Source organism: Larimichthys crocea, chromosome VII (genome assembly GCF_000972845.2).
Source record: "Larimichthys crocea isolate SSNF chromosome VII, L_crocea_2.0, whole genome shotgun sequence".
Lineage (NCBI taxonomy): Eukaryota > Metazoa > Chordata > Actinopteri > Sciaenidae > Larimichthys > Larimichthys crocea.
In genome coordinates, this window is record NC_040017.1 from 6,173,760 (window position 1) to 6,193,645 (window position 19,886).

The 19,886-nt window shown below is 41.5% G+C and overlaps 1 protein-coding gene across 3 annotated transcripts in view; it reads right to left on the reverse strand.

The window, feature by feature from the left end:
* Positions 1–4,984: 4,984 nt before the first annotated feature.
* The window catches only part of pik3cb (phosphatidylinositol-4,5-bisphosphate 3-kinase, catalytic subunit beta), a 50,498-nt gene continuing 35,596 nt past the window's right edge, over positions 4,985–19,886 (reverse strand). For all 3 annotated transcript variants that reach the window (XM_027280184.1, XM_027280185.1, XM_027280183.1), the window contains 18 exons: positions 19,319–19,486; positions 16,499–16,588; positions 15,602–15,856; positions 15,416–15,512; positions 15,149–15,279; positions 14,749–14,799; positions 13,695–13,883; positions 12,976–13,097; positions 12,593–12,736; positions 12,379–12,478; positions 11,776–11,972; positions 11,567–11,676; positions 11,327–11,405; positions 9,530–9,697; positions 9,318–9,441; positions 9,078–9,223; positions 7,319–7,451; positions 4,985–6,763 (listed from right to left, as the gene is read on the reverse strand). In XM_027280184.1, coding sequence (XP_027135985.1) covers positions 6,626–6,763; positions 7,319–7,451; positions 9,078–9,223; positions 9,318–9,441; positions 9,530–9,697; positions 11,327–11,405; positions 11,567–11,676; positions 11,776–11,972; positions 12,379–12,478; positions 12,593–12,736; positions 12,976–13,097; positions 13,695–13,883; positions 14,749–14,799; positions 15,149–15,279; positions 15,416–15,512; positions 15,602–15,856; positions 16,499–16,588; positions 19,319–19,486 — 2,442 coding nt within the window. In that variant the 3' untranslated portion in view covers positions 4,985–6,625. The remainder of the gene's footprint in view (positions 6,764–7,318; positions 7,452–9,077; positions 9,224–9,317; positions 9,442–9,529; positions 9,698–11,326; positions 11,406–11,566; positions 11,677–11,775; positions 11,973–12,378; positions 12,479–12,592; positions 12,737–12,975; positions 13,098–13,694; positions 13,884–14,748; positions 14,800–15,148; positions 15,280–15,415; positions 15,513–15,601; positions 15,857–16,498; positions 16,589–19,318; positions 19,487–19,886) is intronic.

Genomic DNA, 19,886 nt, shown 5'->3' on the forward strand with positions numbered 1-19,886 from the left:
CCAATCAGAGAGCTCGGCGCTCGACCTCAATTTAGACTCCGCCCATAGCGATTCCCGATTGGCTGTAAACTACGGGTTTCCATGGTGAACATGACGGAATTACAACAGCGCCATGCGATTGGTCCCGAGCGCTGTCCGTTGCTTTACATAAACAAGTCATCCACTGCACGTGGAACACCATGTTGTGTGTATCGTGCGGCGTGAGACTGGAGTAGTTACGACTACGCCAAAGCCACGGCGACGTATCGAGTGCTGAAATTACATAAATGCAAAAGTCTAAGAAGGAAGCAGCCATGAAGCAAAGAACCACGAAAAAAATATATTTTTAAAAAAACAACAACTTTAGTTCACCTCGACTCTGATGTATGTGGCGCGAAACTTTTTGTAGGTTACCGTAAATGAAATGTTACAACTCCCCGCGAGTTAAACGAGGTGTCCCGTAACGCGGGTTATTGCACACATAGCTAAAATACACTTTACGACCTTAAAAACACACGACGATACACGTTTATTGAATAAAACACGTTCAGTGCCTGGGCAGTGTGTCGAAGCGAAGGGGCAAAGTCTTTGGTGGTGTAGACGGACATGTTTTTTCCATAGTTACCTGCGTCACATCTGTCTGTCACTGTAGTGATGCTGCTTTTCTTCTAGACAGCACCTATACAATGTTTACTTACATTATGTAGGATTTTTGTTATTTTGTTACAGTTGTACAGTATAAAATCATAGCTTCGAATGAATAAGAACATAGGTTTTCATCCTCCCTTTATTCCAGACTGAGACCTTTGTTCAACAACAGCCTGCCATGATAAATGGGACTCTGTACCAAGCTTGCTCATCGCAGTTTGTCATTGGTGACTGAGACTGGAGAGCCCGCATTATATGGCATATACTGGCATGATAGCCACAACACCATATTTTCACTCCTCAAGCCAAATGTCTCCATAGAACAGCTCAGTGAGGAAATCTGGACTCAGGCTCTCTGAGTGCTGTTAAGTGGCATTTTCACCTCCTACTGTCAGGCACTCTAATTAACAGCACACCCGGCAGTCTGCCTCAGTGCTCAGTGTCCCCTCATCAGAATATGTGAGAACCAAGTCTCACGCCCACCCTCTAAGATCAGCTTGTGTGGCATCAAGCTGAGGGCCCAATGATTGTATGAGGCTCTCGTGCTGACTTTGTTTTGTTATGCTTTGTATTTCCCAGAAAGTCTTCTAGAGCTCTCGGGGAAGAGGTGCAAACCTGTTATAAAGCTGTGGATGTCAAGCGTAGGTGGAGAAATAAAGAGCTCAACACACACCACAAGCATGTGCGGAGCTTATTTTGACAGCAATATGAAATTGATTCATAGGTCAATCCCCACATTATCCTCTCTGTAAGACACCCATACTCACACACACACACACACACATGCATCATTTAATGTGCTGGTAGTGACAGCAGACTCGGAGATCCTTCAGGTGGGTGGAATTCCCTAAACAAGAGTGAGTCATGATGGCTTTATCTGTAAAGCCCAGCAGCTCTCACTGCCGGTTATGACCATCTCTATACATTAGAAGTCACTGCACACTGTTTGCCACTGTGCGTGCATTAAGCTGATTGTTTTTTTAATGATGAACTGTTCTACACCACGGAGCTCAGCATATCAAAGAGGCTTCAAGATAGTTGAAGAGAGGTCATATGATCCAACATGTTTATCACATTCTATGAAAGGCTCAGAGATGAAAGGCTGGCATGGGATTCATAATAGAAAAGGACTGACCTGGTTCAAATATCTCTGTATGTAAAGGCAAATAAAGAAAACTTAAATCATTAAAAAATATTAGTCAAAAATCAATGAAAACATGTTTAATGAAAAACATGAACACATAATGCAAACATTTTGGTGAAAGATTTGCTTGTGAACTGTCACATTTGTGTGTGCAGTGGTAGAAGAAAATATACCAGAAAAACATTAAAGCAAAAGTCTGTCAGTCAAAATCCTACAGTGGTAAAAGTACAGAAGTATTATTAAAAAAATGTACTTAAAAGGATCAAAAGTAAAAGAAACAGATGTAACTGATGTACTGTATTATGTATGTATCTAAGTATGACATGATTAGATTGTCATGCATTGATATAAGTAGCAATTTACTGTTGCAATGAAACAAGACAAGTTAGGGAACTATTAAGTGTGAATGTGAGATAAATGTAGTGGTAAAACATAGTATAATATTGCCTCTAAAATGTATGCAGTGGAGTATAATGTGACAGAAACTTAAAGGTCCAGTGTGTACAATTTAGGCTCTATTTACAACATATATCAGAATTTAAATATAATATGGTTAACTATGTTTTCATTATTGTGTAATCACCTAAAAGTAAGAATTGTTTTTGTTACTTCAGAATGAGCCTCCTATATCTAAATTTGGGGGGTCCTTTTACACAGAGTCTGCCATGTTAAATTGCTACATTTCTACGGTAGCTCAGGACAGACAAACTAAATGCTGGCTCTAGATAGGGTCTTTCATGTTTTTCGCACATTTCATGGCCACTGTAGTTTCTCCTTCCTGTTAGTACTGGAGTACATGTACTAAGTTATTTTCCAATACTTAATTTAATCCTATATAGTTTAAAAATATTGAACCTGAGTTCAGTCGACGGATGCTTGGATGTGGATTCTTCAGAAGGATGTTGATGGCTGAAAGTAACAATGGCAATAAAGAAAAAGCCAATATTTCCAGGTCAGTTGCATTCATGGGCTGAACTGTGTTATATCACTCCATTTGTTGAAAACTGGATTTATTCACCTAAAGCGCTACTGCAATTTGAATGCATTTCTTGAATCCTTTGTGGTGTCTACCCTATTTTCCTGGCCCTGGTGTACATTAGGTATACAGTCAATTGACTTTACGTATAACTCTGTAGCTGTGATCCCATTCATGCAAATAGACCACTATTAAAAAAAAAAAAAAAACACCAACCTAGCATGTCGCGTATGAAGCCTGAAAGTAGGCCAGCGTCATGTGTTTGGGAACTAGTGTCACGGATGCGTCAGTGGAAGACTGAACCAGCACACAGCTAGTTAACTGCTTTGTCCTTGATCACCTGCGTGTGGGCTGCAGTCATCATTTCTATTCATAAATGTCAAAGTCAGGAACCACCAGCCAGCTGTTTCATACAGTGATGCCAAGGGATAAAAGGATGAGTGAGGAGGCGGCATCAGGTGCAGAAATTACTGGTTTATGTCACCTATACACACTGATGAAGGCTTTTTGCTGGGACATATTGAGATGTTCACAAAATGTCAACTCTGTTTGCTGTTGTTTTTCTTCACTGTCCTCGGCTAAACCTTTTATTTTCTCTTGATATTTTATATCCCTTGTTTACATCTGCCACTGTTGCTGTGCTATACCAGGTTACTGAATTATGTAACTGCAGTGAGCAACAACACACATACAGCAGAAGATTCACACTGAGCAATGATTGTTGCTTCAAGTAATAGAGAAGCAATAAATGATGATAGTTGAAGGCAGAGACTTTAAAATTCCCCACAGAGTGAAAAGAAACACTGTCCTGAGTCATACAAACAACAATAAAAAAACACTTCAGTACACTGTGGATGACAAACTGCCCATGCACAAAGGAGCTTCATGAGGAGGTGGGTGGCATTTGAGAGAGATCCAGTTAATGTTCATTAATTTTAGTGTAGAGATAGGTCAGCAGAGGCAATGCTGACACACATGCAAACACACACACTCCCCATTCACCAGAACAATGTCTACAGTCAGTGCACACTGTATATAGACAAGTAACTTTGTGCCATGTCTTAAAGGGTCCTTTTATATATCAAGGCTGTTTCATGGAAGACATTTTACCAATACACACACACACACTGATGGCTGAATTCCATTTATCTGCTTCAGTTTAGGTCTTGTGCATGGATATATATTATGCTCACTATCATGACTTGCACAGGGAATGTTGATCTAATTAATAACACCTCAGCTTTTCCTGCTATGAAGTTAATTTTAGAGTCTACCTACAAACTTTTGATCTTATAAAATAGAATGCAGTGTTATAGATTAAACATATACTATAAAATGGTTCAAATGAGCTCCATCTCAGCTAACTACTATAGTAAACTGCTACAGTAATGCAACAGATGTAGTACTTTTTGCATTTTTTGATAATTCTATAATAAATGTAACATTTCAGATGCATGAGTCATTCTACTTTTAATTTGAAAGGATTTGAATCTAGCACTAAAAGTTGTTGTCCTTTGTGGGGACAACTCTTAGCCTTTTCCGCTGAAAACTCATTTTCAAATGCTAATCCAATTAATTTGACTTTAGTGACTGAGATTACATAACATTTTTTGAAAATGATTGTTTTGCCTCAGTGGGATTTCTATGTGGGTAGAAGCCCAAAACACCTGCTTTAAAGTGACTCTTTGCAGAGTCCAGAGTTGCTTGGAGAGTAATAGTGGTGTATTGACTGGAGCTCTTCTAGCTGCTAGAGAGTGTCTGTTTTCATCTTTTAAGTGTGTCAGGGTGAGGAACAGGATTTTATGCCCTTGGTCAAATCTCTCAGATAAAGTGCTCGGTGTGTTCTCACTTGTTAAGCACTGTGGAGCCACTGACTGAACTGCAGAGGCAAAGACAAGGTTATATGCAGATACAGCATTGCATATCAACGCCCATTTTTGGCTCCTGTGAGAATAAAGATATAGTTAGCCTTGGGTCTAGATTTTGTCATGTTTATGTTATCATCTTATCCTGGATGCAGGGACTAGCTCATTACATGTCTCTGGATGTATGAAAAGAAAAGCATGTGTTTGACTTCTTTTGATTTGGCTATCAGGCTTTTTTAAAAATAAGTTGGATATGATATACTTCTGGAATCAATAGGGTCTCAAAACTGAGAACAAATCCATGGTGCTGTGCTGAGTGGGTGCAGTCACACAGCCCACATCCAGAACAAAGAATTCGACTACAGGCGGAAATGCAGCGCGGTGGAAAATAACTTTAATAAAACTCCTATGAAAACAAAAACCAGCAAAACAATAAAAGCCTGTTCATTTGACAATATCCAGTGTCTGAGACTTTCGAAGGCTAGTGGTGCGAAATACAGCTGAATCACACATAAACCAACAGAGAAAAACCATTATAGGCTTAGGCCCGGGCCTAAGGTTTTATATAATAGGATATGGTTCATATACTCGGATATTGCACAAAAATCAAACACAGATGCAGATGCTTGAGGAGCACCTTATGTCCAAAACTAGCTTTGCATCGCAGTGTAATGTCCCTACTGATAAACCCCCGCCCCCTCACAGGCCCCCAAACTCCACCCACACCTGCTTGTATAAAAACAAATACATGTAAAAAGAGAGCGGCACATATTTTCACATTCAATTCAGAAAACAGATAATTAAAAACACAGTATGAACAATGAAATTACTAAAATGTTGCTTTCTGTTTTGGTCCTAATGTGTTATAAGCATCAGTTATTCCTCAGAGTTTATTTGTCATGGTTGATAGCAAGGCTGACATCCTTTTTAGGCTTTAAGACGAGTGACTGACGGGTGATAACACTTTGTCCAATAATGCTTTTGATTTTGGAATTTTGAAAGAAACAATGCACATTGTCATTTCAAAATAAAGGAAACTGAAGAGTGTTAAGTTCATTAAAAGACTACTTGAAATTCATATAGATCTTTCTGCAAACATTCCAGTGTTCAACGGTGCAAAAGAAATGAGATTCAAACAGCGGACCAAAAAGGCTCAGGGCATCTTTGCGTCTAATCAATCCTTCTCTTTCATTATTATTTCCCAAATACAACTTTTCTCTGTGGACTAGTAAAGTAGTCTGGCACATAGACACGTCTCATCATAAACTCTTAAAATGGCAACAGAAAAATAAAAACTCATAAAAAATACAATCTTTCCCGCAGTTTTGAGGCACACTTTGAGGCAGCGGGAGCAAGACAGTTAAGATGCACTTTCCGTGGGCGTTGTGCACATTGTTTTAAGACATGGGGGTCAGACGTTTTTTTACTTTTGTCCTTTCGATTCCACCCTTTCCACGCACATCTGTTATCTCTGCTGTACTTAGAACAGTTCTGGGGTGTGGTCAAACCACGGCCCCCTTCAGAGTCCATACGAGCCGAGTCTCAAGTCTGTCTGATGAAGTTTAACCACTCACAACACATGAAGTTTATCAGCCTGCTCTGTGGGGCAGCTCATCTCCAGTGTGGGTGCTTCAGTTCCCTTCCTTTGGCTGTGTGCTCCGTCAGCTGTTGTGCATGTGCAAAACTTGCAATGACTTTACCCACCATGATTCCACAGAAATGTCACAAGACCGTGAATTTGGATTTTTTTCAGGAGGCACCATGCCAGAGTGATGCAGGGCGAGGAGGGATACAGAAGTAAAGGTGCAGGCTTTGTTTCAGAGAGTAGGTTTCCTCTGTATGTACAGTATGTGGGGGGTGAATCTGCTCAGGTTTGGGATATTCTGCTAGATTCCCTTCTTTAAACCACAGGTGGCTCTTTGGCACACCTTCCCCCTCTCCCGCACAATTGCACACTCCTTCACTGTGTCCTCGTGGCGCCTGACCCCTGGCCTTTGAGGGGTCTCAGCTGCTCTAGGAGCGGTTGTCTTTGGCCACATTGTGTGCCATCCAGTTGACTTTGGTTGTCCAGCTCTCTCTCAGGGCCTCATCGAACTTCTGGCGGAACTGCTTCAGCGCCTCCTCGTCTGTTTTACCCAGAGCCAGAGAGTCCTGAGGAGGGAGGGGTTGTAGGAAAGAAGGTGGTTCGTTAGTGAGGACAGGATGGTGCATTTATAGCTACGTAATAAGAAAACTAATACAGTATATGGCTATGATTTAATTGGAGTAGTCAGAGTAATGTTGATAATAGTGACACATGTATATATAACTGACTTGTAAATGTATTCATTTTGAAACTGCAGTTTCAAATCTCTTTAACTTCCTCCTTGCTCTCTTTCCTCTCATTTACTGTCACTTGTTGGCTAATAAAATAAAAGAATGCAAAAAAGGAAACAGAAAGAAAAGAACAGATGATTATTTGAGTCAATTTGCTGAGTAATCTTTGTACTATCCATCAGCTGATTTGCAGCTTTGTCTATGAGTCCACCTGGTCACAGGAGATTTGACAAATTGAGATTTTGTCTTGTTTATGTGCGCTTCATTCCTACTAACATCTATACTTTGTTCCTTCTCCTCTGCTTTTCTCTTTGCAGAATTCCCAATGTAGGTGGAGCTGTTGTCTTTCACTCTGACTGACATGTATGAAAACCGGTACATGTATCATACCTTTAAGTACTGGATGTCTTTGACTGAGGTGAGCTCGGGTAGTCCAGCAGTCAGCATGAGGGCAAACAGTGTGATGAAGAGGTTCCCGTTCCTTCTCAGGATCAGATAGGCATCCTCACAGTACTGACGGAAACTACAACACGAACACGCGTACACAGTTAATTATTTCTGACATATGGAGGGCAAGGTGTGAAAGCTGTGTGTCGACCGTTGCTATATACGGGTCAAACAGGCTGGTTCGCGGTGAACACATTAAAAGCTGGGATTAATGAGATTTCCCTCACACAGTTCATAACGAAGGACAAACCATGCAGTGCCTCTATGCAGTCAGAGTGCTCATCGCAAGCCAACATTCAAGACCTGAACGTTTTCTTGCAAGAAGTTACTAAACTTAAGTGATCACAACATTCTAAATAGCTCAGTTCTTGTAGGGCACATGTAAAATATAGTCATTTATTTTAATACCTCGTTCTAGAGAAAAAATGTCTTGAACATACTACAGTTCATCTTATAGAGAGCACGTTTCCGCCTTCTGGTCTGGTACACAATGTACTTTTTCTTGAAACCACACGAACCACGACGCAACAATGAACCACAACTGCACTTCTCTTTGAACAGATAAACATTTTTGAGGTTAGATCACTTCCCAGCTCCTGCACTCATGTCAGACAGGATATGCCACCAACACCCAGCTGTTAGATAACCACTCAGTTTATTTATCACATGCTCATACTGAGTCACTCAGCTAGTGTAATTAAAAATGTAAAGACTTTACTGATGACATTTCTTGGTGTCAGGCTGCTTATAATCCAGCACTCTGCCGTCTCAGGCTCAGTGTGGTGTTTCTTTGGCAAAGCTAACAGGCTACTGCGATGCTCACAACCACACGAGAGAATTATATATTTATCTGGATTATCTCTAAACTGTAGTAACTTTGGTTACAGAAAGAGTTGAAGTTGAACAGGACTCGTCTCCACGCGTTTCCTCTCCTGTGGTGCACTTGAGAATGTAGGTCAAAATAACACAGATTATAGTCATACATGGGTATTTCCACTTCCACAAAATGACTTGCCTTCTTGTTCCAGCACTGATATCTACTTTGTAAACAATGCTGCCTCATGAAGCCTACACACTCGACAACAACATACACTACGCTCCAACCTTGGTAACAGAAACATGCTGAGTTTGCATACTTTGCGACTTGACACTTCAGCAGTGATATGTTGGAGCGTAGTCGTCTATATGTAGGAATAGAAACTTTAATATCTGAATTTTGCATGGTGTATTAATTTTACTTGAAGCATCAGCTAGCATTGCACTGGGTTGTTTGATGACGCTCCTTTTGTGCTTTCATATATGGATCTTTACAATAACAGGGCAGGTGTTTCTTTCCAATGTAGTTAAGTGTGGTAATGAGTTCAATGTTTTAGATTTGTATTCTTTAAATTTAATATAAACCTGAAGTTTCTTAACTCACTGAATGTGAAGTGAAGCACTGAAGGGATTAAATAATCATTTTAATACACGTTTGCAACAATGGTGTGTGTGCCACAGTCAAACATTCCTCCTTAAAGTAAACTGCTGCTCATCATCAACACGCAGTCATTTTTAATCAGAGAATATTTGTCCTCAAGGAAACTTGATGTTCATCAGAGACTGAGTGTCTACTGCCAGCTGCTGGTGGGAGAGGGTACTGCACCAACAAATTCATGCAAGCAAAAATAAACATGCAAAAAAAAAAAAAAAAACTGGAACAAACCTGCCAAACTTTTCTGTGTATCCCGTCTTGCCCTGCTGTATGACATGGATGAAGTCGTGCGTGAGGATGAAAGGTACACGCTCCCTCTTGATGCCGAACTTGGACTTGAAGTTGCCCAGGATGTGGCCAAAGTCTATGTGGAAGAGCTGACAGAGAAGAGGATTCATAAGTGAGCACCGGGAAGCAGGAAAACAGATCGACTGGATCATTTGTACAGATAAAACAAACGGTATGTCCTACCTGTCCGGTGCTGCGGACCATGATGTTATCACTGTGGCGGTCTCCAATGCCCAGGACGTAGGTGGCTACACAGTAGCCTGCACATGACAGAGTAAACTCCTCGATGGCTCGATCGAGAGCGTCGCTGTCAAAACAAAATATACACAGTGTCACATGGAACACATCATAGTCAGAGTTGTAGATGCTCAAACTGCTGAAAGTTTCGTTCTTACCCAGAGTTCCTCTCTTTAAGCCAGTTCAGCAAAGCATCCTTGTTGAAAGCGGCGGCTGCTGCCACATTGCTGCTGGTCAACTGGATGTTGGCGATCGTGTCTGCTGAGGAGACTACCTCGATCAGCCCTGCTCGGTCACCTGTCGCTAGGCAACCGTATGGTACAATTCTGCATGATATGCAAAGAAAGAGAAGAAACAGGAATAATCTACGGATGTACTGGAACATAGTGAATGTCTATCCTGGAGTATTCCACTCTGGAAAATATGGTGAATATATTTACCACTCAATAATCCTGGACACCAATTATGTTTCCTTTTTCTAAAATGTAAATATTTTCTCAGGGCTCTAACTCAAGGGTGTTCAGGGATCAGTGTGTGAGAGTGACAAGTTTCAACTTTTAATAAAAAAAAAAAAAAATTACATAACCTGCTCACATTGCCAGACAGGGGTCTGTTGCATTAATTATGGAAATAATTCCTACATTTACTTAGTGATGGTTTAGATTGTATATCTGGACGGTTATGGACAACGCTGAAAACAAAGTTAGGTCAGAGCCTGTGTACGTCAAATTTCATGGACCGAACATCTGACTGTGAAGATGATCAATATGTTAATTGATAAAGAAAACACTCTGCATATTTGTAATGTAGCAACAGTCAAATGCAGCAGTGACAGTGTCTGATTTTTGTCACTTTCATTTTAACATATGAATGAAAACAGTCTGCAAAAATGACCCCAAACAAGATCCAAAAGTCTGTTCCACATGAGCAAAAGTCTCATTTGACCAGGCAGTGCAAATACAACTGTGTGTTGTTGTAGATCAAGTTCCAGTGTGTTTTAGTTTTGTGTATTTAGGAGATTAAGATATTAGGCAGTGGGTTATTTGGAAGTTCATTCATATCCACTCTCCTGGGTGTAATTGACTGTAAGACAGTATACGATATCATATTGTTTACACTGAGCTGAGGGAGGACAGATGGGAACATTTGATGCTTCCACGATGGCATGCAGACCAGCCAGATGATGATACAGGCTCTCCTTGATTCTTTCCACAAGGTGGCGTAGGTCTTCAGAATTAGACAACCTGGACTAATCCTCCCTTTTTTTGGTAATAATTTACTGAGATACTGCCCTCAAGGTCTTCTGTATGAGGCAGCCATGACCCAGACTAAATACATAGATTTTACTTACAGATTGAGAGAGGTTTATGAAGACCAAATGCCTTCAAGGCATTTCATCACTCGGCTTGAGTTAAAATAAGTGAGAAAGACTACAGATCAGTGGAGTACGTGTGGTATCATCAGCAAGAAATGGCAGAACAAACTCACGTCCACCACATCACAGTTTCATTACACTGTCCCTCCCTTCATTCACAATGTCCCCATCACTGTGTTCGAACTCTGAACCCGTGTCCCTGTAATCTGAAGCACCGTCCTCAAGCTCAACTGTCAAAACAACCCCCTCCACTGCTCAGCTCCAGATGTGTCAGTGTATGACGAGGGGAGAGAAGGGGTTTGTAAAAGTGCTAAAGTGTGGATTTGATTAGGATGTGATGCAGATATTGTGTGTGCGTGTGTGTGTCTGTGAGTGTGTGTGTGCATAGATTTCTAGGGTCTAAAAAGGGTTGGAGGTCAAACTAGCATGGGGTAATTAAGTGTCTCCCCTCCTCTGTTGCTCTTCACCAGAACTTCCCCTTCCCCACAGAGAACAGGAACAAACAAGCTTGACAAAGACTGTCCGTTTAACACACGTACACACACACGCACACAGATGTGTGTGAGCACAAAAAACCCACCTGAGGTCCAGACTAGCCTCCTTCCATAGCAGATCCATTAACCTCAAAATCTGGAGGGTCAACATGTCTTGCCTTAGGTCTAGAAAAAGAGAGTGAGTGAGGAAGAAAGAGCAAAAGCTTTCTCAGTTTCAAAAAGTTGATTTGAAAGTGATTTCAACCCCTCATCATCATGACAGTATCTACCTCCCCTCCCTCCCAACTCTTTTCTCTTTCATCCCTCTTCCCTCCCCGCTGTCTTACCGTCTCCATTCTTGAAGATGATTCCCAGAGTGTCTCCCCCCAGAAGCTTGTTGTTGTAAACAATCCACAGTGGCTTCATCTTAGAGTCCATGTACCGACACTTCTCCACACTGATGGAGAATGAGAAGAAGGCAGGGTATTAAATCACACACTTAAAAGCAGAAAAGATTCTGAGACTTAGACCTGTGATAAGAATAGCCTCGTCTTACTTGATGCCAGACAACAGGACGTTGGGGTTTAGAGGGGAGTGCAGGTCTGACAGAGTCTCGGAGTAGCCGCTCTGCCTCAGACAAGTCATCATGGCCTCCTTGGTCAACATCGCCTCCTTGGTCTTACTCCGGGCGTTCTTGATGGTTCCCAGCTTAATGAGCTCATTCACTGACTTCAGCTTACTCAGGGCTTCCACCTGTCAAAAGAGGTAAGGTGCATGTGCAATATGAGTGTTATTATATTGAATATTTCAGAATCTGTTTGACTGAAAACAGCCAACAAACCCTGGTTAGTACGTCAGCATTGTGATCCTAAGCCCGTGAGCACGTTCTTCCAAACAGGAAAGAGGCCAGATAAATGACTGTGCTGATGAGGAAGTAGAAGGAAGTGTCTACAGGAGTGAGTGTCACAAACAACACAGTAGAGGTCAAAGGTCAGAGGGCAGGGGTGATGCTGTTGTCTCTGTGACAAGCTAAAAATACCATAAATCTGATCATGCCAGGGTCAACAATACACTACAGCTCATGAGTAAAGTCTGAAGCAGAACTATGGAATGGAGGAAGGGAGACAAATAAGAGAGACTGTGTGCACACGTGACCTACCTGCTTCTTTAAAACCTCAATATGAGGGATGCTGCCTCTGCAGTAGGCTTCAAGGATGAGGGCAAACTGGACTGAAACAGCAGGCATGTGGATCTCTGACCTGCAGAGGGCAGCACAACAGCCACAGTCAGAAGAGAACACTCTCAAGGTTTTCACAAACAACCTCCTTCCCTTTCCTTTCTATGAACACACAGACAGTTGTGTCCGCACACACCGTAGGTGCCAGAAGAGGAAGTGTCCTATCTTGCGGTTGCGCTGGGCACGTTCCAGCAGGAAGTGAGTTAGGGCGCAGTCATAGTAGGGCTCATAACGCAACACCTGCACCAACTGTAGCAAATACTGCGACAGCTCCTCGTTGCTGGTGAGAGAGAAGAAAGGAGCATGAGAGGAGCTTTCCAGCTTTTATCTTCTCAAACTTTTTAGTTGGATTTGTGCCTTCAAATAAACAGAAACAGCAAGGAGCAGGGTGGATAATGATATGACTGTAGGAGCTTGAATACAAGCCAAAGAAGAAGAAGAAGAAGAAGGAGAGAAAAAAAAAATAGAAGGCCATTGTATTATATAAAACTGGATGTGTGGGTGGATCCATATGTTTACCTCATATCACGCAGACAGCCCACAGCATATTCTCTGACATACTGGTCAGGGTAGTTGAAATCCAGAAGCTCCAGAGCGTCTCTGGGACTCAGTTTGGGCCAGATCTGAAGCAGTGCCTGGAGCTGAGATACACAAACACACACACGCTCAGAGGTTTATACACACAGTCAGAGTTACATACATACAGTATACAGCCTTTGTGTAACTCAGTGAATAAAATGTTTATTCTAAAAGTCTGGAGAAGCCATGGGATCACCCACATGCCTGAATAATTGTTTTTCTGTAAATAAATTGAAGCTGATCAGGTGCAACATGAACACGGAACTGAACACTCCTCAAACACTGACTGTCACAGGTGTTTACTTCCTGTGTGCTGTGATTGATCGGTCTCTGCTGCTCAGACATGATGCTGGCTGGCTGAACCAAATGTTTAGCTTTCAGGAGACGTGTCAGGTTCGGTCAGTCAGGTAGTTAACAGAATTATTATTTCTGCCAAAGGTAAAGCCCCATCCAAATTAAAACAATTCTTAGAGCTGACAATAGTATATATTGACATAATGGAATTTTATGTCCAGGAGACATGTGAGATGTGAAAAAATGTAATTATTTATATACTGTGACTAAATACTTTCACAGCAGTATAGCAGTATTTGTCTTTTAAAATGTTTAAACTGACTTTGTCCTGTTAAACTTCATGAACAGCGAATGTGATGTCTAACCTGGGCCATGTCCTCGTGTTTACTCCACTTGACGGAAAGTAGCAGCTTGGGCAGCGACTGGGGGAAGTTCTCTCTACAGTCGTAGCGTAGTGTCCAGATCAAATCCTTCTCGTTCTCACACAGCTGAGAGAGTGCGTCACGCTCCATGATCTCCTTCAGCTCGATGTGGAACTTCTTACCCCCACGACCCTGAGAGAAAACGATGAGAATGATCGGTTGGTTTAGGGAGTTGGAGAAGATGAAGAAGATAAGAGAGAGGTGAGAGGATAAAGGAAAATTGGAAGAGGAGCCAGAATGTGAAAGGAAATGAGGGTGGTGATGAGCAGCAGCAGTGACTGTAAAGAACCACAAGATGGCAGGAGTGTATCAAACTGTCCAGCAAGTTCATCGTCCACCTTGAATGCAAGGCATTACAATCCTTAAAACAGGGACTGTCTAAAGCAAGTTGTATGTTGTCTGATTCCAAAGGGACAGGTGTGCTTTAAACATACAAAAATACAAATGCAAACTGTGGAATGAGATGCTAAAACTTTAGGGCGGATAAGATCAGAGGAACTGTAGTGCATCTGTAAACTGACAATAAACAGGTTGACATACAGTAAAAAATAAACAAGTTGCAGTTTGTGCTAATGCATAGTAGTTTCACTCACACACACACACAGACACACACGTCGCGTCAAAGGGGTGCATTCAGACATGCCTTCTACATAACACAGGATTATGTAACAGGCTGCGACACGCCAAGGAGTGGGGCTTTGGTTGAGGGGCGGTGAGACAGGAAAACATACAAGTAATCTGATTAGAATCTCTAGTTTTGAAGGGGATGGAAATATTTTTACTGCCGCACCCTGCCGCAGCGATAACAATAGGTTTCCAAGGAAACTAGCTGTATGGTTGCGGTGTGTGTGTGTGTGTGAGGAGGAGAGAGGCAGGGATAAATGATGCAGCATGACTGTTTTCTTACAGGTCAACTTGAAACAAATGTGTCACTTTGTTTTGCTCCTCCTTGTACGCATATTAATATTTGGTCCACACACTATATATATCAGCTCACCATGGGCGCGCAGTCACTTGCTCTGGCGATCTCTGCAGCTTTTTCCAGTATCTGCAAAAAAAGTACACTATGAGTGAACACACATACACTCACACTGATAGAGAGCATTAGGCAGGCCGAGCACGTCCTGATCCTCTCGTGCCAACAGCCATCGCTTCATCATAATCACGACGTACCATTATGAGGAGCACTAAGCCACTGCAATGACAAATTTAACTGCAGTCGAGGCCACCGAGGTCTCATCCAATAATCGAGTGTGAACACAGCTTGAGTATGTTACACTCATAGCAGCATTGACACATTTGTGTGTGTGTGACTGCAGACGTGTTTGTTCATATGTATTACACATGCAAGCTTCATACTTGTACACGGGTATGTGGAACTGGGTACGATCACTGACCTTGTCGAAAGGAGGGAAGATGATGGAGTGTGACGAGTACTCTGGGAAATGGATGTGCAGTGCTGTAGCGTTCTCGGTGTATGGGTTGGTCTGAATGGTTCCAATGGGGTTCAGCATCTCTTCAAGTTCATCTGGGTCACGCACACACACACACACGACACGACACGACATGACATGACATGACATGCATTTACTGCATCACTGAAGAAGCTTGTGTAACCCTAGTTTAACTGCATTACTGGATATAAAGTAAGCAGAAGTGTGTACCAGGAAAAGAAGACCAGCAGTGCAGGATGATGTCTCCAGTCTTCAGTTGGCCTTTGTAGTCAAACACCATGGTGTTGACCCAAGCTATGGGGTAGTGCTAGATCACACCGGGACAAAAAAATAGTGAAATTAAAAAAAACTATATCAAGGTGGTGGATGCATGTTTTTCTTGTGCCTGTTTCTTACCACTTTCCCTGCTTTGCGGATGGTCTGGTACTTGTTTATGTGAGCGTTTTTGGTGGACTTCTGCTTCTTGACTTTATCCATGACGGCGTAGATGGCAAAGCAGAGGCGGGTCATGCGCGGCAGGTCGCAGACGGAGAGGTCAAACTCCAGCGTGCTGTCTTTCCATGTGTGGTCCGAGCGTCCGCTGCTCTCGCTGCTTACCGCCGGCTTGCACAGCAGCTCTGTGCCGTGGAAGAGACCCGCCCTCACCTGGACCTGGGCGTGACAGGATGGCATGAGGAGGGGCAGCAAGGATGCAGGGGCATCATTTATATATTTATGTGACAGTTGATGTTTATTCTCAAACCAGCCTGCTTTAACTTTAAGTAATAATCATTTAATACGAAATAAGTTTGGCTCGATGATTAAAGGATAAGACTCATGTTCCTATTTTTTAGATTTCCAACTAATGCCATGAAAATGACAAACCAACAATGTTTTTAATTTTAACAGTTTTTAATTGTTGTTGGGACAACAATGGAGCTCCATGGCACAGAGGAAGACGATATAGTGGATCAGGCACACAAACTATTTGCTAATGGGATCAAATTGTTGTTGGCTTTCATGTTTTCATGACACTTTTCATGGCACCAAACTTATCCTTTAACTCCATCTTACTTTTATAGCCCCACCTTGTGAAAACAAAAAGATTAACAAGCCTACCTAAGTATTTCACAGTGGCTGCACAGTCAAACCACATGTATTAGTAAAACGCTTTAATCACATCTTCAACTCAGCTGACTGAATATTCAGTGTGTTACTACTGTAAATGTGAAACTGTGTGGGAGACTTGAAACAGCAGTGCGCGTGGTGATATTAACAGGAAGGTAAGCGAATGTTTTATGGATGTGGACAAACCTTGGCAGTTTCCTCTGCGTTCACCTTGCTGCCATTCACTAGGACTATCTTAAACGAGCTAGACACGTCCCACACACACGTCTGTACTTGCTGCAGAGGACAAAGTGAGAGGAGAAAGAGAGACTTGCAATGAGTGAGCGGTATTAGCATAATGTACGGTAAAAATGTGTACTCCCACATGCGGCTTCTTCGCACCCTCCAGTTCCCTGCAAACACACACGCATAAAAACCACAAACAATGTGGGAGGTCAGGCAGGTCATTCTGATGTCAAGCCAAGTGGATTTGTGAGGGTCAGCAGTCAGCAGGAAAAACAGCATCACATGACACCTACAGTCTATGAACATGACTAACTAGCACACTTCCTGCTGTTTGCTGCCTCGCTCTTTGTGTGTGTGTGTGTGGATGTGTGTATTTAAATGTTTTTTTTTGCAAATGTGATGGTGTGTGTAATTTGCTTCTTGTCAGATAAGAGATATTATTTATGTCCCCTTCTATTATTACAGGAAACACGACCTGGGTGTAATGTAGCATTGCGTCCCTCTGTTCTTTTCATATGCTTTGATTTGACCAATCCAATAACAGGTTCTTTTTCCTGAAAATAAATCTCACTGTCACATCTCCTGTCACAGAGGACCACACTATGCTAAGGGAGGATCAAGAATCTATCTGCTTCGTGATCCTCTGATCTGCCTCCATTGCAGTTAGTTACAAAGTGTTTAACAAAATGACAAAATTAGAAATATACAGTCAGATTACATTAGGATGGCCAAACAGCAACATATTCAACAAATCACAGAAAAAAATACTTCAAATACGTCAGCTTTGTGATCCTGGTCTTGTCCAACACTTTATACTGTGGTCTGAGAATCATAAATGCAGTGGCTCTTTCATTTTTGTGTCTAAACACAGATCGGTCCAACATCTTGGACAAAGATCAGAGGATCTTTTGAGATCGAAGTGGTAAAACATGATTTTGTTTCTTTATTCCAGGTGATCCATTGGTTGGTGGTTTCCGAGTGAGGCAACGGGATGTGATGAAGGCTTGAATAAGGGTTTCTTAGTGTGGAGATAAAGCGGTGCAGTCTAGACTGAGGTGTCTTTTAGAGCGCCACCCAAAGTAGCAAAGTATGCATTCATAACATTATGAACAACTTCTTTCATTTTTATCTCTGCTTGTCAGCCTCAATCACGACCTTTTATAGTAAACCTGCAATGATTGTGAATGATGATACACAATGACTGCGACACTGTCCAGTAAGTACTACAGAAAATGTGGAAGTGGCTGATGTTTTAACTGTAAACCGAGAGACTTTTTATTTTAGTTTTATTTTAATGTGGGAAAGTAACAAGTTATGAAAGAACTGGTTTAAATGCTCTTGTGATTATTATGATTAATATCATGTTGTAAAGTGTCATGCGGTGCTTTGCACCTGCTATATTTAGAGACTACCCAAAGCACACATCACCAGGGATCAACAGCCAGCATGGCATCAGCCAATTAAGAGCCCAGGAGATCTGCTAATAAAGGCCAATTAAATTCAACCTGACATTTGAAATGTGGATGCACATATCCAGGAGTGATGTCAGAGCGCACCTGGCTGCAGCAGCACTGGCAATGTTTTCTGACAACGTGGCAAATGCAGGAAGGGCAGTGCAGGCTTTCTCTGACACACCTCATAAAAGACAGGTGGCAGCTGGTGGGTACATGTTTACTTGGTAAACCTCCACACCTGCCTCGTTCAGGGCAGGTGAATCAGTCAAACTGTGGAACTTTTTATTATTTTTGGTGAAGCAACAACACTACTCAGGAAACACTGGCGGATACTGAGGGGTTGTTATCTAGAGTACATGAGAACATCCTCCATTATAGCATACTCATCTTGGAAAAATAAAAAAAATAAAAGAAGGGAAAGAGTTAGAAACAAAGATTAAGGATTTACAAAAAGAATATGAAAGGGTAAGGACAAAGGAAGTATATGCACAATTAAATATAACCAAAAAAGCACTTGAAGCAATAGAAGTAACACAGATTGAGAAAAAATTAACATTCAGTAGACAAAACTTTTTCGATAATATCCCTAGAGCACTGAAAAAACTGTCATCCAAACTGAAGAAACTGCAAGAAAAATCTACAGCAGTTATGATTAAAGACAAAAACTGTGTCCTCCGTAGGGGAAAATCAAAAATCGCTGCATGTTTCAGGGAATGAAGAAAAGGTAACAAATCGTATCAGAGAGAAGTGGGAGGACGAACTGAATACATCTATTTTGGAGGAAGAATGGGAACAGAGGTATAGAAGTAACAAGCCCAAGTCTGAACATGTATGTTTCTATTTTATATTATTTCATTTTTTTTATATATATATATAAACTATAGAAGATATATATATAATATATATATATATATATAGATATATATTATATATATATATTATAATTATATATATATATAGTAAATATATATCTATGAATAATAACAACTCCCTCTCCGGCCTCCTCCTGTGTGCATCACACCTTCAGTTTCAGTCCTGATGATGCCAAATAAACACTGATCATATCTGCATCCGCAGTAAGGTACATCAGTGACTGCTGGTGAATTCAAACATATTAATAATTGTATATAAAAAGAATTCCAATGAGTGGAATTGACAAATTATTTGACTTCACTCAACACTCAACCAGCTGAGCTGCGTCTGTGGCTGCTCGTAAAGTATGGTTTCTCAGAAAACAACAGCAGATGTTGCTTCTAGATAAAAACCACCACAACACAGAAGTGAGAAGTACATCCATTCACGCAGCCACACATGTCACCGGACTAACCGTGGGCACCCTTCTCTTGGGAGGTAGTGGTAAAGGTGGGTTGGAGGATTTGCGGGAAACTACAGCTCCGATTGCAGATATTTCCTTGTCAAACATGTCCTTGACGGTGCTGGTGGGGACCAGGGTGAGGTGTGGAGACTCCTTGGCTTGAATGCATGTGCGGATGTACTGCAAAACAAGACCGGACAGGAAATCCGTTTAGCTATGTGCATATGTAAGCCTTTTCTAAAAACACACAAAAAAGCTAGATCCTTTTTTTTTTTTTTTTAAATAGTTGTGCTGAGAGTCAGAAAAAGTGCTTTTTATGACCGACAAACAAGCCATAACGTGAAATGTATGCACAGCTTGTCAGCAGAAATGATCATATTAAACATGTAAGGGTACACATAGACAGTAACCCACCCAATTCCAAATACCTTGCTGTTAGAACTGATCTGAATCTTATGTAAATAAATCAAATAAGACATGTAGTAAGCACTCTAAGCTTGCTGAACAACTGCTCCACACAGCAGTGTTAATCTAGTGGACTTAACACTATCAAGCTTCGTGAATCCACAGGTCGATATAT